Source organism: Ipomoea triloba, chromosome 4 (genome assembly GCF_003576645.1).
Source record: "Ipomoea triloba cultivar NCNSP0323 chromosome 4, ASM357664v1".
Lineage (NCBI taxonomy): Eukaryota > Viridiplantae > Streptophyta > Magnoliopsida > Solanales > Convolvulaceae > Ipomoea > Ipomoea triloba.
The window spans coordinates 5,387,411-5,400,562 of record NC_044919.1 but is presented as its reverse complement, the minus strand read 5'-3'; the positions used below and the strand labels follow the sequence as shown (position 1 = coordinate 5,400,562).

The 13,152-nt window shown below is 33.8% G+C and overlaps 2 protein-coding genes across 3 annotated transcripts; one reads left to right on the top strand and one right to left on the bottom strand.

Annotated features, from left to right (window-relative positions):
* Window positions 1-844: 844 nt before the first annotated feature.
* On the top strand, window positions 845-1,709 carry LOC116016956 (PRA1 family protein D-like). The gene has a single exon (XM_031257436.1). It carries the CDS (start codon window positions 929-931, stop codon window positions 1,436-1,438), a length of 510 nt encoding a protein of 169 aa, XP_031113296.1. The 5' UTR covers window positions 845-928; the 3' UTR covers window positions 1,439-1,709.
* A 2,743-nt stretch (window positions 1,710-4,452) lies between these two features.
* LOC116016754 (magnesium transporter MRS2-I-like) lies at window positions 4,453-9,910 on the bottom strand. 2 transcript variants are annotated; one of them, XM_031257144.1, is made up of 11 exons: window positions 9,315-9,910; window positions 9,116-9,150; window positions 8,413-8,507; window positions 8,165-8,286; window positions 7,000-7,074; window positions 5,990-6,211; window positions 5,733-5,777; window positions 5,117-5,161; window positions 5,003-5,032; window positions 4,782-4,901; window positions 4,453-4,699 (listed from the first exon to the last, which is right to left on the bottom strand). In XM_031257144.1, the coding sequence occupies exons 1-11, from the start codon at window positions 9,552-9,554 to the stop codon at window positions 4,613-4,615; spliced, it is 1,116 nt and encodes a 371-aa protein (XP_031113004.1). In that variant the 5' UTR covers window positions 9,555-9,910; the 3' UTR covers window positions 4,453-4,612. The 2 variants fall into 2 exon arrangements, with proteins under 2 accessions (XP_031113004.1, XP_031113003.1); XM_031257143.1 differs by having other exon boundaries at window positions 8,413-8,563; window positions 9,116-9,145; window positions 9,315-9,908.
* Between the last annotated feature and the right edge of the window lie 3,242 nt (window positions 9,911-13,152).

Sequence of the window (13,152 nt, the reverse complement as noted above, 5' to 3'; positions counted from 1 at the left end):
ATCCACTTGACCACAAGGTTATTGACAAAATTTTGGTGTATTTGATTTTCAAGAATTTTTTTTGTGACAAGGGAAATCAGTATACTAGAAAGATTATATGCAGTGGATTAAGATAATGTTGATAAGAATCAAACTCGTGCCTTTAAATACTCAAAAGTAATATACTCTAAATGAAACTGGCATTTTAACTGTAAAAAAAAAAAAAAAAAAAAAAAAAAAAAAAAAACTAGAGATAAACTAACCTATATTATCCATAGTTAATTAATTGACTTAAACTAAAAAATAATAATAATAAACAACTTTTTTTGAAACCAAAATAAGAACACTTCATTAAATCAAATCCGAATACAAAGCAATAGCAATAAACGAGAGTAGCAAACAGTCCCTCGCAATAAACGAGGATGGCAAACGATGGTGATAAATACTAACTTTTATCATAAATTAAATTTAAAATTTTATAATTATCAAATCAATTGTGCGACCAGTTTAACTAATTTACTCAAATATAAACTCGAAAATGAAAAATTGTAATTTATGCCCCTCCATAATATATCAATTATCAATGTCACTCCTGAATTATTAATGGTGTAAATATTACCCCTCAATTTTAAAAAATGGTACATATATAGCTCATCCCGTCCGACAAAAGGAGCAATATTTACACCAAATATATGTACCATTTTTTAAAATTAATGGGCAACATTTACACTACTAATAATTCAAAAGTGACATTAATAATTGACATATTATGAAGGGGTATAAATTATAATTTTCTCCTCGTGGCAAGGCAGGCCACTGTATCCCCCGATGGTAAGTTGTTACTAAAAAAATATTTTTCACATTCTGTCGTCTTAACTCTAAAACTCCATTGTCCAAAAGAAGGAAAAAACTCTAAACTCCAAAATCAGAACCCCCTCGCAAGTCGCAAATGTCTTCGTCTCCGGCACCGTCCGTCCCCGCCGTCCCGCTTCGTCCCTGGCCGCAATTTGCGGACACCGCAGCCCTAAGCATCCCGATCTCCTTCTCCGACGCCACCTACCGGATCAACCAAAACCTCCGGTATTTCGTTGGGAATTACGCCGTTCTCTTCTTCCTCATCCTCCTCCTCAGCCTCATCTCCCGCCCCCTCACTCTCATTCTCTTCCTCGTCATTTCCGCTTCCTGGGTCTACCTCTACCTCTCCCGATCCGAGCCGCTAGAGCTTTTCGCCTTCGACATCGACGATCGGATCGTCCTAGGGTTTCTCACTTTGATCACTCTCATCGCCTTGTTCGTGGCCGGAGTGTGGAGTAACGTCTTCATCTCAGTTTCTATCGGAGCTGTTTTAGCTTGCCTTCACGCCGCCATGAGGGCACCTGAGGATCAGGAGGCTTCGCCTTACGAGAATTTGCTGTCTGTCGTGGATAGTCCCACCAGAGGTGATTATGCTAGGGTTTGAACTCCATTGCTTCAAATTGACTTTAGGAATCGTGAATTGGACTTGGCCTTTGGATAGTCAAATTGACTAATTGGCAATTGGGATTTGGGATAGCTTTAGGCAGATTATGATTGAAAGTTGGTAGCGTTTACATATCTCAACTGCAAATGGTTACAATCCGAACTTGAATGAATGAATGAAATGAATGTGGATTTTGTGTGGATGATGAACTGATTGTTGAATCTGTAGTTTTTGACATGTATTTGCAAAAATATATCTTCAAAATGTTTGAGTTTTTTGTTGCATTTTATGCTTTGTGTGACTGTCAGAATGTCTACTTCTTACACTCATTCATCATGTATGTGCTATTGCTCTTTTGGTCTGGGCTGGTTTCTTATTGTTTTCCCAGTAATATTTGAAGTGCTAAACATAAGATGTAAATGTGATATTTTGAATATGCCATATGAATTTCGAGCAGGCAGTTTTAAACATGGCTATGCATCTATTTACAGTGATGCTTTATTGTTTGCCACATTTATCCTGTTTCACTGGTTCTAGTTTTTTGAGCCTTGCATTACACTATGCTCCATGTCTGACATTCTTGATTTTCCTTTTGTTCTGTTAAAGTTTTGTCCTGTTTTAGTTAGAATTGTTAGCCTAGCTACTCTGTACTGTGATTTGGGTTCAAACTGATCTAATATTAATCTAGTCAGCTTGAACCCAAATCACCAGAGCGATTGTTAGTAACTAGCCTTAATCAGTGTTTGTCACTTGAAATGGAGTTGGAAAGAATAAACCTGTGTTCTTTCTTGGAAACTCGAGTCCAAATATATACACCACAGTTGTCGATGACTATCTGGTTCTTGGCTTCTAAGCATGTAGATGACTTGGGAAGTTGAGCTGTGCATAAGCTGGCATGTATGTAGTAGGCCAATATTATTCTGAACATTTTCTGCTTCTCCTTTTATGTTCTGATTTTCAGTCTTACATGAAGATATTAGATATTAGATATAGGGCTGTAAACCAGCCCAGCCGAGCTCGAGCTTGATAAAAACATGGTGGCTCGAGCTCCATTGGTAACACTAGATATTAGGGAACACTAGTCAAGGAGTTTTTGCAAGTTGTAGCATTATATTGTATGTGTTTGCTGTTTCTACATTGGTAAGTGGTAACTGTCTCGTTTGTATGTGTAACACATCTGTAACATGTAATCTTTTACCCAGAATTATACTTGTGGTCTTTGTGAACGTGTTTCATTTTGCTTGGATGATTCTCGTATCTCAACCAATTTTCATTTCTAAAATTGTACCCAGGGCAGGGCATATGAAACTTAACCATATAAACATGATATGATTTAATTGCACAGTGAGTTCTGAAATCATTCACATGCAAATGTGAGACTCGGATGCAATTCTCTTCCAGGCAATACATATCACAAGTTTGAGGGACGGGGCAAAAGAGAAACAGATCATAAGTTAAATTCCATAGTTTGTCAGTCATCTGATGGACAAATTTATAGTTCTCGCAAGTGCATGAGTTAAATGTAATAGTTTAGTATGCAAACGTAAGGATGGGATTTACAAGGAATTTATACAACTCAAATAAATTTATGAAACCACCAAATAAAATATACCAAGTACTCAAAGATTAAGATCAACTCCAACAAAATACAATTAAATCAAAACCTAAGAAAGCTAAACAAATGAATTACTGCCAAAGGCCTTGTGGTCAAGCGGCATGAAGTGATTCTCTTGTTAGGCAATGTTTACTAGTAATCAACATAGCAACTTATCAATCAAAATGGAAAAGTCCAACAACAATAATCAATAACCATTATTGCCTGATTAATATTATATTTTTTTAATATTAATATTACATTTTCAATATTATAATTTTTCAATATTAATATTACATTTCTATCATGCATCGACCGTCTCATAGATAAAGATCTATAAGACACTCTCACAAGAACTCATGATAATAATAATAATAATAATAATAATAATAATAGCTCATTCTTTAATAATTTAACAAAACTAATAAAAGTAGATACATAATTAATTAAATATTTTTATACTAACTCTTTTAAAGTAATAAATGATCAAATTATTGGAATTCTATAATTAAAAAAAAACATAGGAATAAATAAATAAAAGGAATAGAGAATTAGATAATCTTCTCCCAATAGCGTTTTAGTAAACGTATGTAGGCTAGACAACATCATCATGACACTTATCTAAATTGAGTTAATACCAGCCAAAGTCCTTCGAGTTTGGTGGTTTCATCACCTTTAGTCCTAAACTTTCAAATCGATCATCTGTGATCCTCTGAGTTTCAAAATGTTACCACTTATAGTCCTAAATTTTAAAATTGACCATCTATGGTCTCCCGAATTTCAGAATGTTACCAATCATGGTCTTTCGAGTTTCAAAATGTTACCAATCGTGGTCCAGCCGTTAATTTGTTCAATTTGCACCGTGTAAATGAAGGGCAAAAATATCTTTTCATGCTATTCTTCCATTTTTAAGTGAAAATATATCATTTGGACACAATGCACCTACAATTTGCACCGTGTAAATGAAGGGCAAAAATATCTTTTCATGCTATTCTTCCATTTTTAAGTAAAAATATTTGGACACAATGCACCTATTTTCTTTCCAATTCTTCTTCTCCAAACAACTATTAATTCCTTCACAACAGCTATGTTATCATTTATTTTAAAAAACATATGCATTTGCTATGTTTAAATGCTATATTTTCACTAAAAAATGGAAGAATAACATGAAATGACATTTTTGCCCCTTCATTTACACGATGTTGACTCAGTAAATTAATGGTTGAATCATAGTTGGTAACATTTTGAAACTACGAGGAACATGATCGGTAACATTCTGAAACTCAGCGGACCATAGATAATCAAATTTAAAATTTAGGACTATAAGTGGTAACATTTTGAAACTTAGAGAACCTCAGATGGTCGATTTGAAAGTTTAGGACTAAAGGTGGCGAAACCACCAAACTCGGAGGACGTTGGCTGGTATTAACTCTATCTAAATTAATAACAATAAATATTATACTCATCATCATCCAAAACTTATGTATACAGTATAAAGTTTGTAAGAATAATGGTGTGTATAAGAAGTGTATTTTACAATTGTGTTCCTACCCAAGTAGGATATACTACTACTCTAAGATTTATGATCCAACAAGCCCTTTGTGGCGAGCATAAGATATAATGAGTATGAAAAGTACTGCACAAAAGATCCCAGTAACAATTACCACCTGCCACCATTACATCACTCAGTAATCAAAACCAAAACAAAACACAAGATATAACTAAGGCATATTGAAGAAACAAGCTTACCCATTTAAACATGTATCCATGATTATCATTCCAAGAATATGGAATGTTCATCCCAAAGATTCCAGCCACCAAAGAATAGATGGACATAACAACAGTTCCTGAACTAAGAAATAGCTCTAGCTGCACCCACATATCATTCCATTCATATTCTTTTTCAAAACATAAAAGAGAACTTTGCGGTAAAAAAAAAAAAAACAAGTATAGGCTCTGTAAATGAATACCTGAATGAGCTGATTTCGATGATTGTCAAGCTGTCAAAAAAGAAAAAAGGCACAGTTAACTTAGATCAGTTTGTAAGTAATTGCCTCTGAACATAGTTTTTGTAGTGTAAATACCTGAATATTTATGTAATCTTCTGTATTATCAATATATTCACGCAGCTGCAAAGTAAAAAGACACCAAAAATGTATCTTGTTGAGATGCTGCCTCAAGTTTTAATCTTTGCAGAAGTATGTCAAATCAAACTAAAGGTCATAAAAGCCAAGCAATTCTTTAACAGCAAACTATCTACATTGACAACTATTACATTCTCAGTTTAGTATCCCCCAACATAAGGGATAGTATGGGAAAAAAATGGATTTCAGTTCATTTAAATAGAAGGGAGAACATTATCTCCTGATATAAGCAAAAATAGCATGGAAAAATTAGATTTCGGTTTATCTAAATAAAAGGGAGAACCATTCAACCACATAAAGAGAAAGAAGATACTTTTGAAAATCCACATGAGGAAATGACCTTGCATATTCAGTGCAGATGGGCCCCATGCATTCAGTATGTGCTGAATTATACATCATTACATTGTACAGAAATTACTCTAATAAAATGTAAGATGTATACATCCTTCATAACTCTGAATGGACATATAGTTAATCAAACATATTTTTTGCCCAGTATCATATATGGATGGACAAGAAACAGAAAAAAGTAGAACAAAAATCAATGTTCACTTACTGTGTTCAGTTTATTTAATGTACCATCGATTTGCATGAAGTAAGCCTGCAATAGAGTTAATAACTTTTCAGTAGAGATATACCACAGTTTTTTTTTTTTGGAGAAAGAAAAGGAAAAATATGTATGTGCGTCTATTTTTCATAAATACAAAAAAGTGTACATAACTAAGATATTGGGATTTACATTCAAGAACAAATTGAAACTATTGAAACATTTAGAACAAAATGAAACCTAACTTAAACATTTAGAATCCTTACCTCTAGTAACATCTCAAGGTCTTCAACATCATTCTCATCCCCTCGGACAGTTGCTACACTTGCCCTACTCGCTCTAGATATCTTTGAGCCAATTGTAGGTGAAGCGAGAAACCAACTGGCTGATGCACTTACAGGTGAAGATGCACCAGCCAATTTTCTAGACAAATAAAGGTCGGCCATATCATCATCATCATCCAGGAGTTGTTCAAGCTCATCCCTCACCTACAATCAAGCAGAGAACAAAACTAGTTGTGATGAATGAGGTCTCCTGTAAGCCATAAAAAAAACTTAACATAGGGTAAAAAGCATTTGGGTCCTTCAATTATTGGTGACTAGTCAATTTAGTGCCTCACTATCACACAAACACAAATATCATCCCTAATTATTCCACGTCGTTGCCAAATTGGTCCCTCAGTTGTCACCATATTGGTCTCTCACTGGGATTTCATGTTCGTGTCAAGGGAACAATTTTGCAATGATAAGAAACAAGGGATGATTCGCATGATAGCATGAGAACGAAGTGACTAGTTATCAATAATTGAGAGGCAAAAAATGTTTTTTCCCAATTAAAGAAAGAAAAGAAGATTAAACCAAAATAATGCATTACTGATTTTTTGAACTATATAACTTCAATTAAAGCAATCTAAGTACTACTTACTCTCTTAGCAAAGTCAAGACTCAGACACCTAGAAACTAATAAATACAGTTCTCTCTTCCATGAACAAAAAGTCTCTTGCAGCAATGCAAATTGGTTTTAGCTTGAAAACCATTGCTGAAGAAGGATAACTAGAATACTAAGATTACCTAAGCACACTTGCATGCACATTTGGAAGAAAGTGGGATATCACATTTTATTTATTGGCCATGTTTAAAACCATTCCATCATGCAAATACAAGAATCAGGGATACAATTATCTATAAAGATATCTTTTTCAGAATCATAAATATGTAGCAGACTTTAAAATCCTACACATTTGTTTTCATTTGATATCCAATTGTTATGGAATTACCTTCTGCACACGACCAGTCAACCTTGTCATTTGACTCTTTAGCTTCCGAACTCGGTCCAAATTTTTGCTGCTAATCTGCAAGAGTTACAACATGGTGAACACATAATACTTGTGAAAAATAAAACCAAAAAGAAAAAAGGATGAGAGGTTGCAAATACTGTTTGCCACGTGAACTAAAAAGGTGCTGCTACATAATAAACTTAAAGGAATGGATAAAGAATTTATACACAAGATGTGACTAAGAAACTTATAAAAATATGACCCAATATGTTAATGAAAGTCTAGTGGCCAATAATAAACCCCCAAAACTTGATGACTAACTCCTTTAACCACCCATATGGGTCACATAGCCCATTCTTGCTGTCAGCATCAAGATTAGAGGATTGTGCAAAGAGAGAAAACCACTAAAAAAAAAATTAAAGTTCTTAAAAGTAGAAAACATGACAAGTTGACAACCAAATGGAGCTTGTATCATACACTGTAAAGAACAGAATAAAATAAAATAAGAAGAGGGTTATATCTTTGAATCATGAGGTGTTTCCCAGATATGGAAAATTCTTCAAGAATCAAGATATTCATCAAAACCAAAAGTAATGAATCTACATAGACAGCATAGATGTCCAAAAAATACAAGGAAAATTAATTATATTCACTCACAAATACTAATAAGACTTCAAATATGAACACTTCTAGTATCTAAAATTGCATTGTGCATTTGGTATACTGTAAACTCTGGCTCACAGAATCACATGGCTATGTGAATCTTAATGAACATTATTCCCAATTACAATGAATATTTACTTCAAGAGAAATGAACATTCCAAGACAAACATTCATTGTATTTGTAATGAACATTTATCACACTAATGCTTAACATTTGCTTTTGGCTCACCATGCTCTGTAAGCCAGGACTCACAATATATTTTGCATCTACTATGATGCTAAAACAATGGAAGCTGTTGCAGAAATAACACATATTTTAGTTTTAAAAGAAAGAAGAAAAAGAAAACTGAGCAAAAAACGATGCTATTAAACTAAAGCCCTTCAACTCTTGGTTAAAAGCAGACATGACAATATACACACAAGTCATGCGCATGTCAAGAGAGAGCACAAAGGTCATTTGTTCAATAATCATACAAAAGAAAACATTAATATTAATGTGCACCTTGGAGGTAAGCATATCCAGTGCAGGGTAAACATCAGTCTCCAAATCTATTGTCCGCGCAGCAAGGAAACTGCAGATGGCTTCCAAAGCAATCTCCAAGGCCCTGAACTCAAATGGAGATTCTGCATAACATCATGCAGAAATACAATTAAACATTATGTGAAAATCCATAATTGAAGTTAATAAAGTTGTTCAACTCATCATTTATCAGATAAAATAGTCAAAATTGACAAGGGTGCATGGGATACCATCTTCTTCAGCTGTTTCAACATCTTGCTGAGCAACAGCATCTTTGCCTTCCCCTTGATCTTCATGGTTTGCATTTACTGGCTTCAGTCGTCTCCTGAGTTCCTCGACAACAGGAGTAACATTTTCATCAAATGGATCTCGTAGAAGTACCTGTCCAGCCCAATAAAGAAGTAACCTACTATTGGCATATACTTTTAATTTCATAAGTTTCAATGAGGCAGGCTTCACTTTGGCATAAATTTAAAACATAAAATATACGAGGGCAACCCTAGCCAAGTTGGTTAGATGTTTGACTTGGTATGATACAAGTTCAACTCCCTCTAGGAGTGGCCTATTCACCTTCTTTGTTTGAGTCGATCAGCTATGAGCAAAGCTAAGCTGGTTTAACTCCTTGTGATTATTTGCTGGCTAGGGTCAGAAGGCAAGGCAGGGTAGGGTTTAGTGTCTCCCTAGCCATCCAAAACAAAGAATAAAACTAAGCAAATAGAAGATCAGATCAAAGGGTCATAAAGTTTATGGATTTCAGTCTGGGTGGGTTATAATGAAGCCCCACTCTTTGCAATCCCAACTAAAATTCCCAAGAAAATTGCTCTATAGTCATTACTAACAAGCATAAAATCTTACAATAACAATATAACATGTAAAAACCCCACAGGGCTGCAAAGTGGGTAAAAGATTTTTTTTTTATAAAAGGAATAATACCTCTTCGGATGTAATAATAGCCTTGATATGCTGCCCTTACCAAAAAAAAAATTACATATCAGTAACCTAAATAGTAATAATACTACTAAAAATCATCCAATTTAGCTACAATTACTGATTACTGAATTTCAGACATTGAAAGTTGGCCTTAATTCAAAATTCCACATCCCCAGTAAAAGAATAAAGAAAAGAAAGAGACCTCTAAATTGAGAACGATGGCGCGTTCACGGCCGAGTATAGTAGAGGGGTAGGAGAGAAGGGGATCGAGAATGCGGAGATCACGAGCGTGAATTTGGACGCGGTGCATGATAGCGTACTTGTCGACATCGAGAACAATCTCCTGACCCGAAGCCTCCATGAGCAGCCAGCTTCGCGACCCGGCGCCTTTCTTCTTCGGATCCGCCGGCACCAAGTAGCCGCCCTCTCGTCCCAGCATCATCACTAACCATATCCCAGACAAAAACAGAGCCTCCTCAATCCAATTCAATCCAACAACTCTAAGTTTATACGATGATTATCCCTACCCTACCCTGCCCTATGTGTGATGTATGTGCAGTTGGTGAGAGATAGAAGAAAGAAACCCTAACGGACGGAGTGAAAAGGAATCACATGGCGATGGATAATCAAATAGAAAGAAAGAAAGGTATTGGTGACGATATAATTGTATGTATAGACGGGAGAGCAGGTGGAGCTTTCTGTACTTTAGCATCCACACCTCATGCCCCCTCACACTTCCCCCTTCCCCTTCTCTATTCTCTATTCAATTCTATTCTATTCTATTCTGCTACTCAGCTGCATTTACCCAAACTAGCGCCGGCATCTTCTTCTTTTCCTTTTTGTTTTGTTTTTTTCCTATTCACAATTTAACCAAAAAAAAAAAAAAAAAAACAATTTAACCTAGCAAGGTCAGAGTTCTTTTTACATTATGCAAATAAGTATTGAGGTGGAATAAGTCTCACGAATCAGCTCTAAATTTTTTAGTGTGGGTGGATTAGGATTTCCAAAGAAGTCGACATGACAAGTTTCACAGTGGTACGATACGACGTCATTTTGAATTTTAATTTTGACGACAATTGTTTGTTGTTTAATTCTTGTATCTCGTGTTATGTAATTCTACACCTTAAATGTATAGATTCTGTACCTGAAACGACGATCGTTAAAAGTTCGATGAATAATATAAAACTTTTTGTAGTTTGAATGTGCAATTAATTTTTCTTAAATAATTTGTAAATTTATTTGATCCTTGTATTTTAATTAGAGCAACCACATCAGTGATTTTAGGATATGAAAGCCACATTGAGGGAAGAGAAGATAAGAGAGAGGATTGGGGTGCTCCTGCAATAATGGGGTTATTTAAGTTTTCAAGAAAAAAGAAATTTAATGATTGGTCACACTGACTTTATTTATTTATTTTTTTAGAAATTATATTTGTTTTATTTATTGTTCCTCTCATCTCAATTTATCTTTCCCAATTACACTTACAAAAACTCTTAAAAAATCGTGAAATAACTCCATTGAAAAGAATGCACTTATCATTTTAGACATAGTGGCAAATGATCTTATCACCCATGCTCCTTACGAAATATATCTATTTGAATTTGATGCATACAAATGATGATTGTATTATAATTAAATTTATCTTAAAAGTAAATCTTAGTTAGCTTTTTATATATATATATATATATATATATATATATAGTATTTTTTAATACTATTGACTCTATTACAATGCAGTGTGTTCATAACTACTACTTTCTCAACAATATCGCAATGCAGTATGTTCATAACCACTTTCTCAATAATATCGCCTTCACAACCTCGCATATGAGGGAGCAACTTGGTGTTACTGGACTACAAGGTCCTTGACTATATATAGAGAGTATAATTTAATGATATATATATATATATATATATATATATATATATATATATATATTTTAAATAGATCTAAATTTCTCATCATCCTCAAAAGCTTGATCATCATTAATTTCTAGAAAGCAAATTTGCTTGAATTAATTTTAAGTACATATATTTTCAAAAAAAAAAAAAAGTACATATATCTATGCGCAACAACATTGTAATATAGTATACATCATAATAATAAAATTATAATAATCAAATTATATTTTTATATTACAAAATACATCATACAAATTTATTTTTCTCTATTACTAATTTATAAACCACACCTTCTAATATTTCATATTCCGTATATAGCTAGCTAGTAGTACATTTAAATATGTACAAGTCGTCTCTTGTCAATATTCTCTTGATCACAAAAGTGAAGACTAAATATGTGAAACATAATTTTTTTTTATATTTAAAAATTACGAATTTAATTATTATCTAAAATATGCTACAATCCATTTCACATGGTTCTATTATTTGCAGGTTATATATTATTTAGGAGTAAGTAGCAGTGGTTGTGAGTTCAAATATTATAATTGTTTAGGTGGTCTATAGGTTTGGATGAAGTCATAAATCAAAATTATTAAAATGCCATGCAATAACGACGCGTCAAAGTGCTTCGAAGTTCCATTTGCAAAGGATGGAGCACATAATAAATTATGTAAAATAATATAAAATGTAATGCTCCATATGAAAACATTACTCCATGTAACATTATAATATTATATTATATTGCTCCATTAAAAAGGATGATATATGCTACATAATACTAAAACTATCAAATAACACCCAAAACTTAACTAAAATTAATGAATCTAAACCCTTCAAGAGATTCTCCAAAACCTATAATTGATTGACTTTCATGGGTGCAAATGATTACTATTTAATGAATCACGCTTAATTCTAACATAAATTTGAAAAAATGTAATGGAGTTAACTCAGTGGTCCGCGCTTGAAGGAATAAAGTAATCATGCAATTGCATTAATTGCTCAAGCTATTACAAAGGATATTATGATTTGTTTTTGTCGGGTCCCAATTGTTATACCATGGACCAGAGTTCATATATTCTGAACAGACTCTAACTATATGAGTCACCGTATCATACTCAGACTAATTCCCGTTCGTACCGGACATACCTAATTAATGGGCAAAATGTTGGCCATATATATTGATTTTATACTTGATTTGCTCTTATACTTGACTTCATCCAGTAATATCCTGCACGAATCGGCTGCCACCCGCTCGGGACAGATAGTTACGGCCCCTCTTGACGACGTTTTCAACTGCCTTGGTCGAGCCCACGAAGGGGGACCCAACCAACCCGGCCTCTTGAGTCTTGAGCTCGGGTTGGCTTGTCTGGGGCCGACCTCATGGTCGGTCTAGCCCAGGTTGGGTTCAACTTGGCATTCTCTCGGGTTAGTTTGTTCGGGACTTATCTCTAATATATTCATTAAGATGTTATATTTTAATTAAAAGTAATTTATATGGATAATTGGATTGTATATTTATATTTTATATATTAAATTATAATTCCACATCTATGAATATATAGAGGGTATGTGGGGGCCGGGAGAGCTGAGTAGCTTAATTAGGGCGGTGGCATTTAATGTGCTGTTTGGTACTTCAATGGCATTATATTGAAGAATGAAGAATATGAAAACTTATCAGAGATGTAAGCATTTCACCTGCACCAGTGCACCACTACTCCATATTCATCCACCAGAATATATTCTTCTACTTTATCCATTTTTTTAAAAATATATTTAATCAATAAAGTATTCCTTCTGTTATATGATTACACATAAATAACATTAATTAGGATATCATACTATGTACTCGTATTTACTCATTAATTAATTGCAGATTCGCAGAAGTTATATCTTTCAATTCGTCACATATATTAATATGATAATGTACTCTGTAGTTGTTATGATTCAAACATGGCTGAAATAAGCACCACAAACTCGTAACCATTATTCAAAATTACACATTAGGTAAACTCTAATCTTGTGTAATAACATGCAAACCACATAAAAAATGTAAATTGCACTAAAAGGATTTAATGTGACAAACTTGATAAAGAAAGGGTTGGCAAAAATCAAACTCATTACTATAGAATTGATCAAAA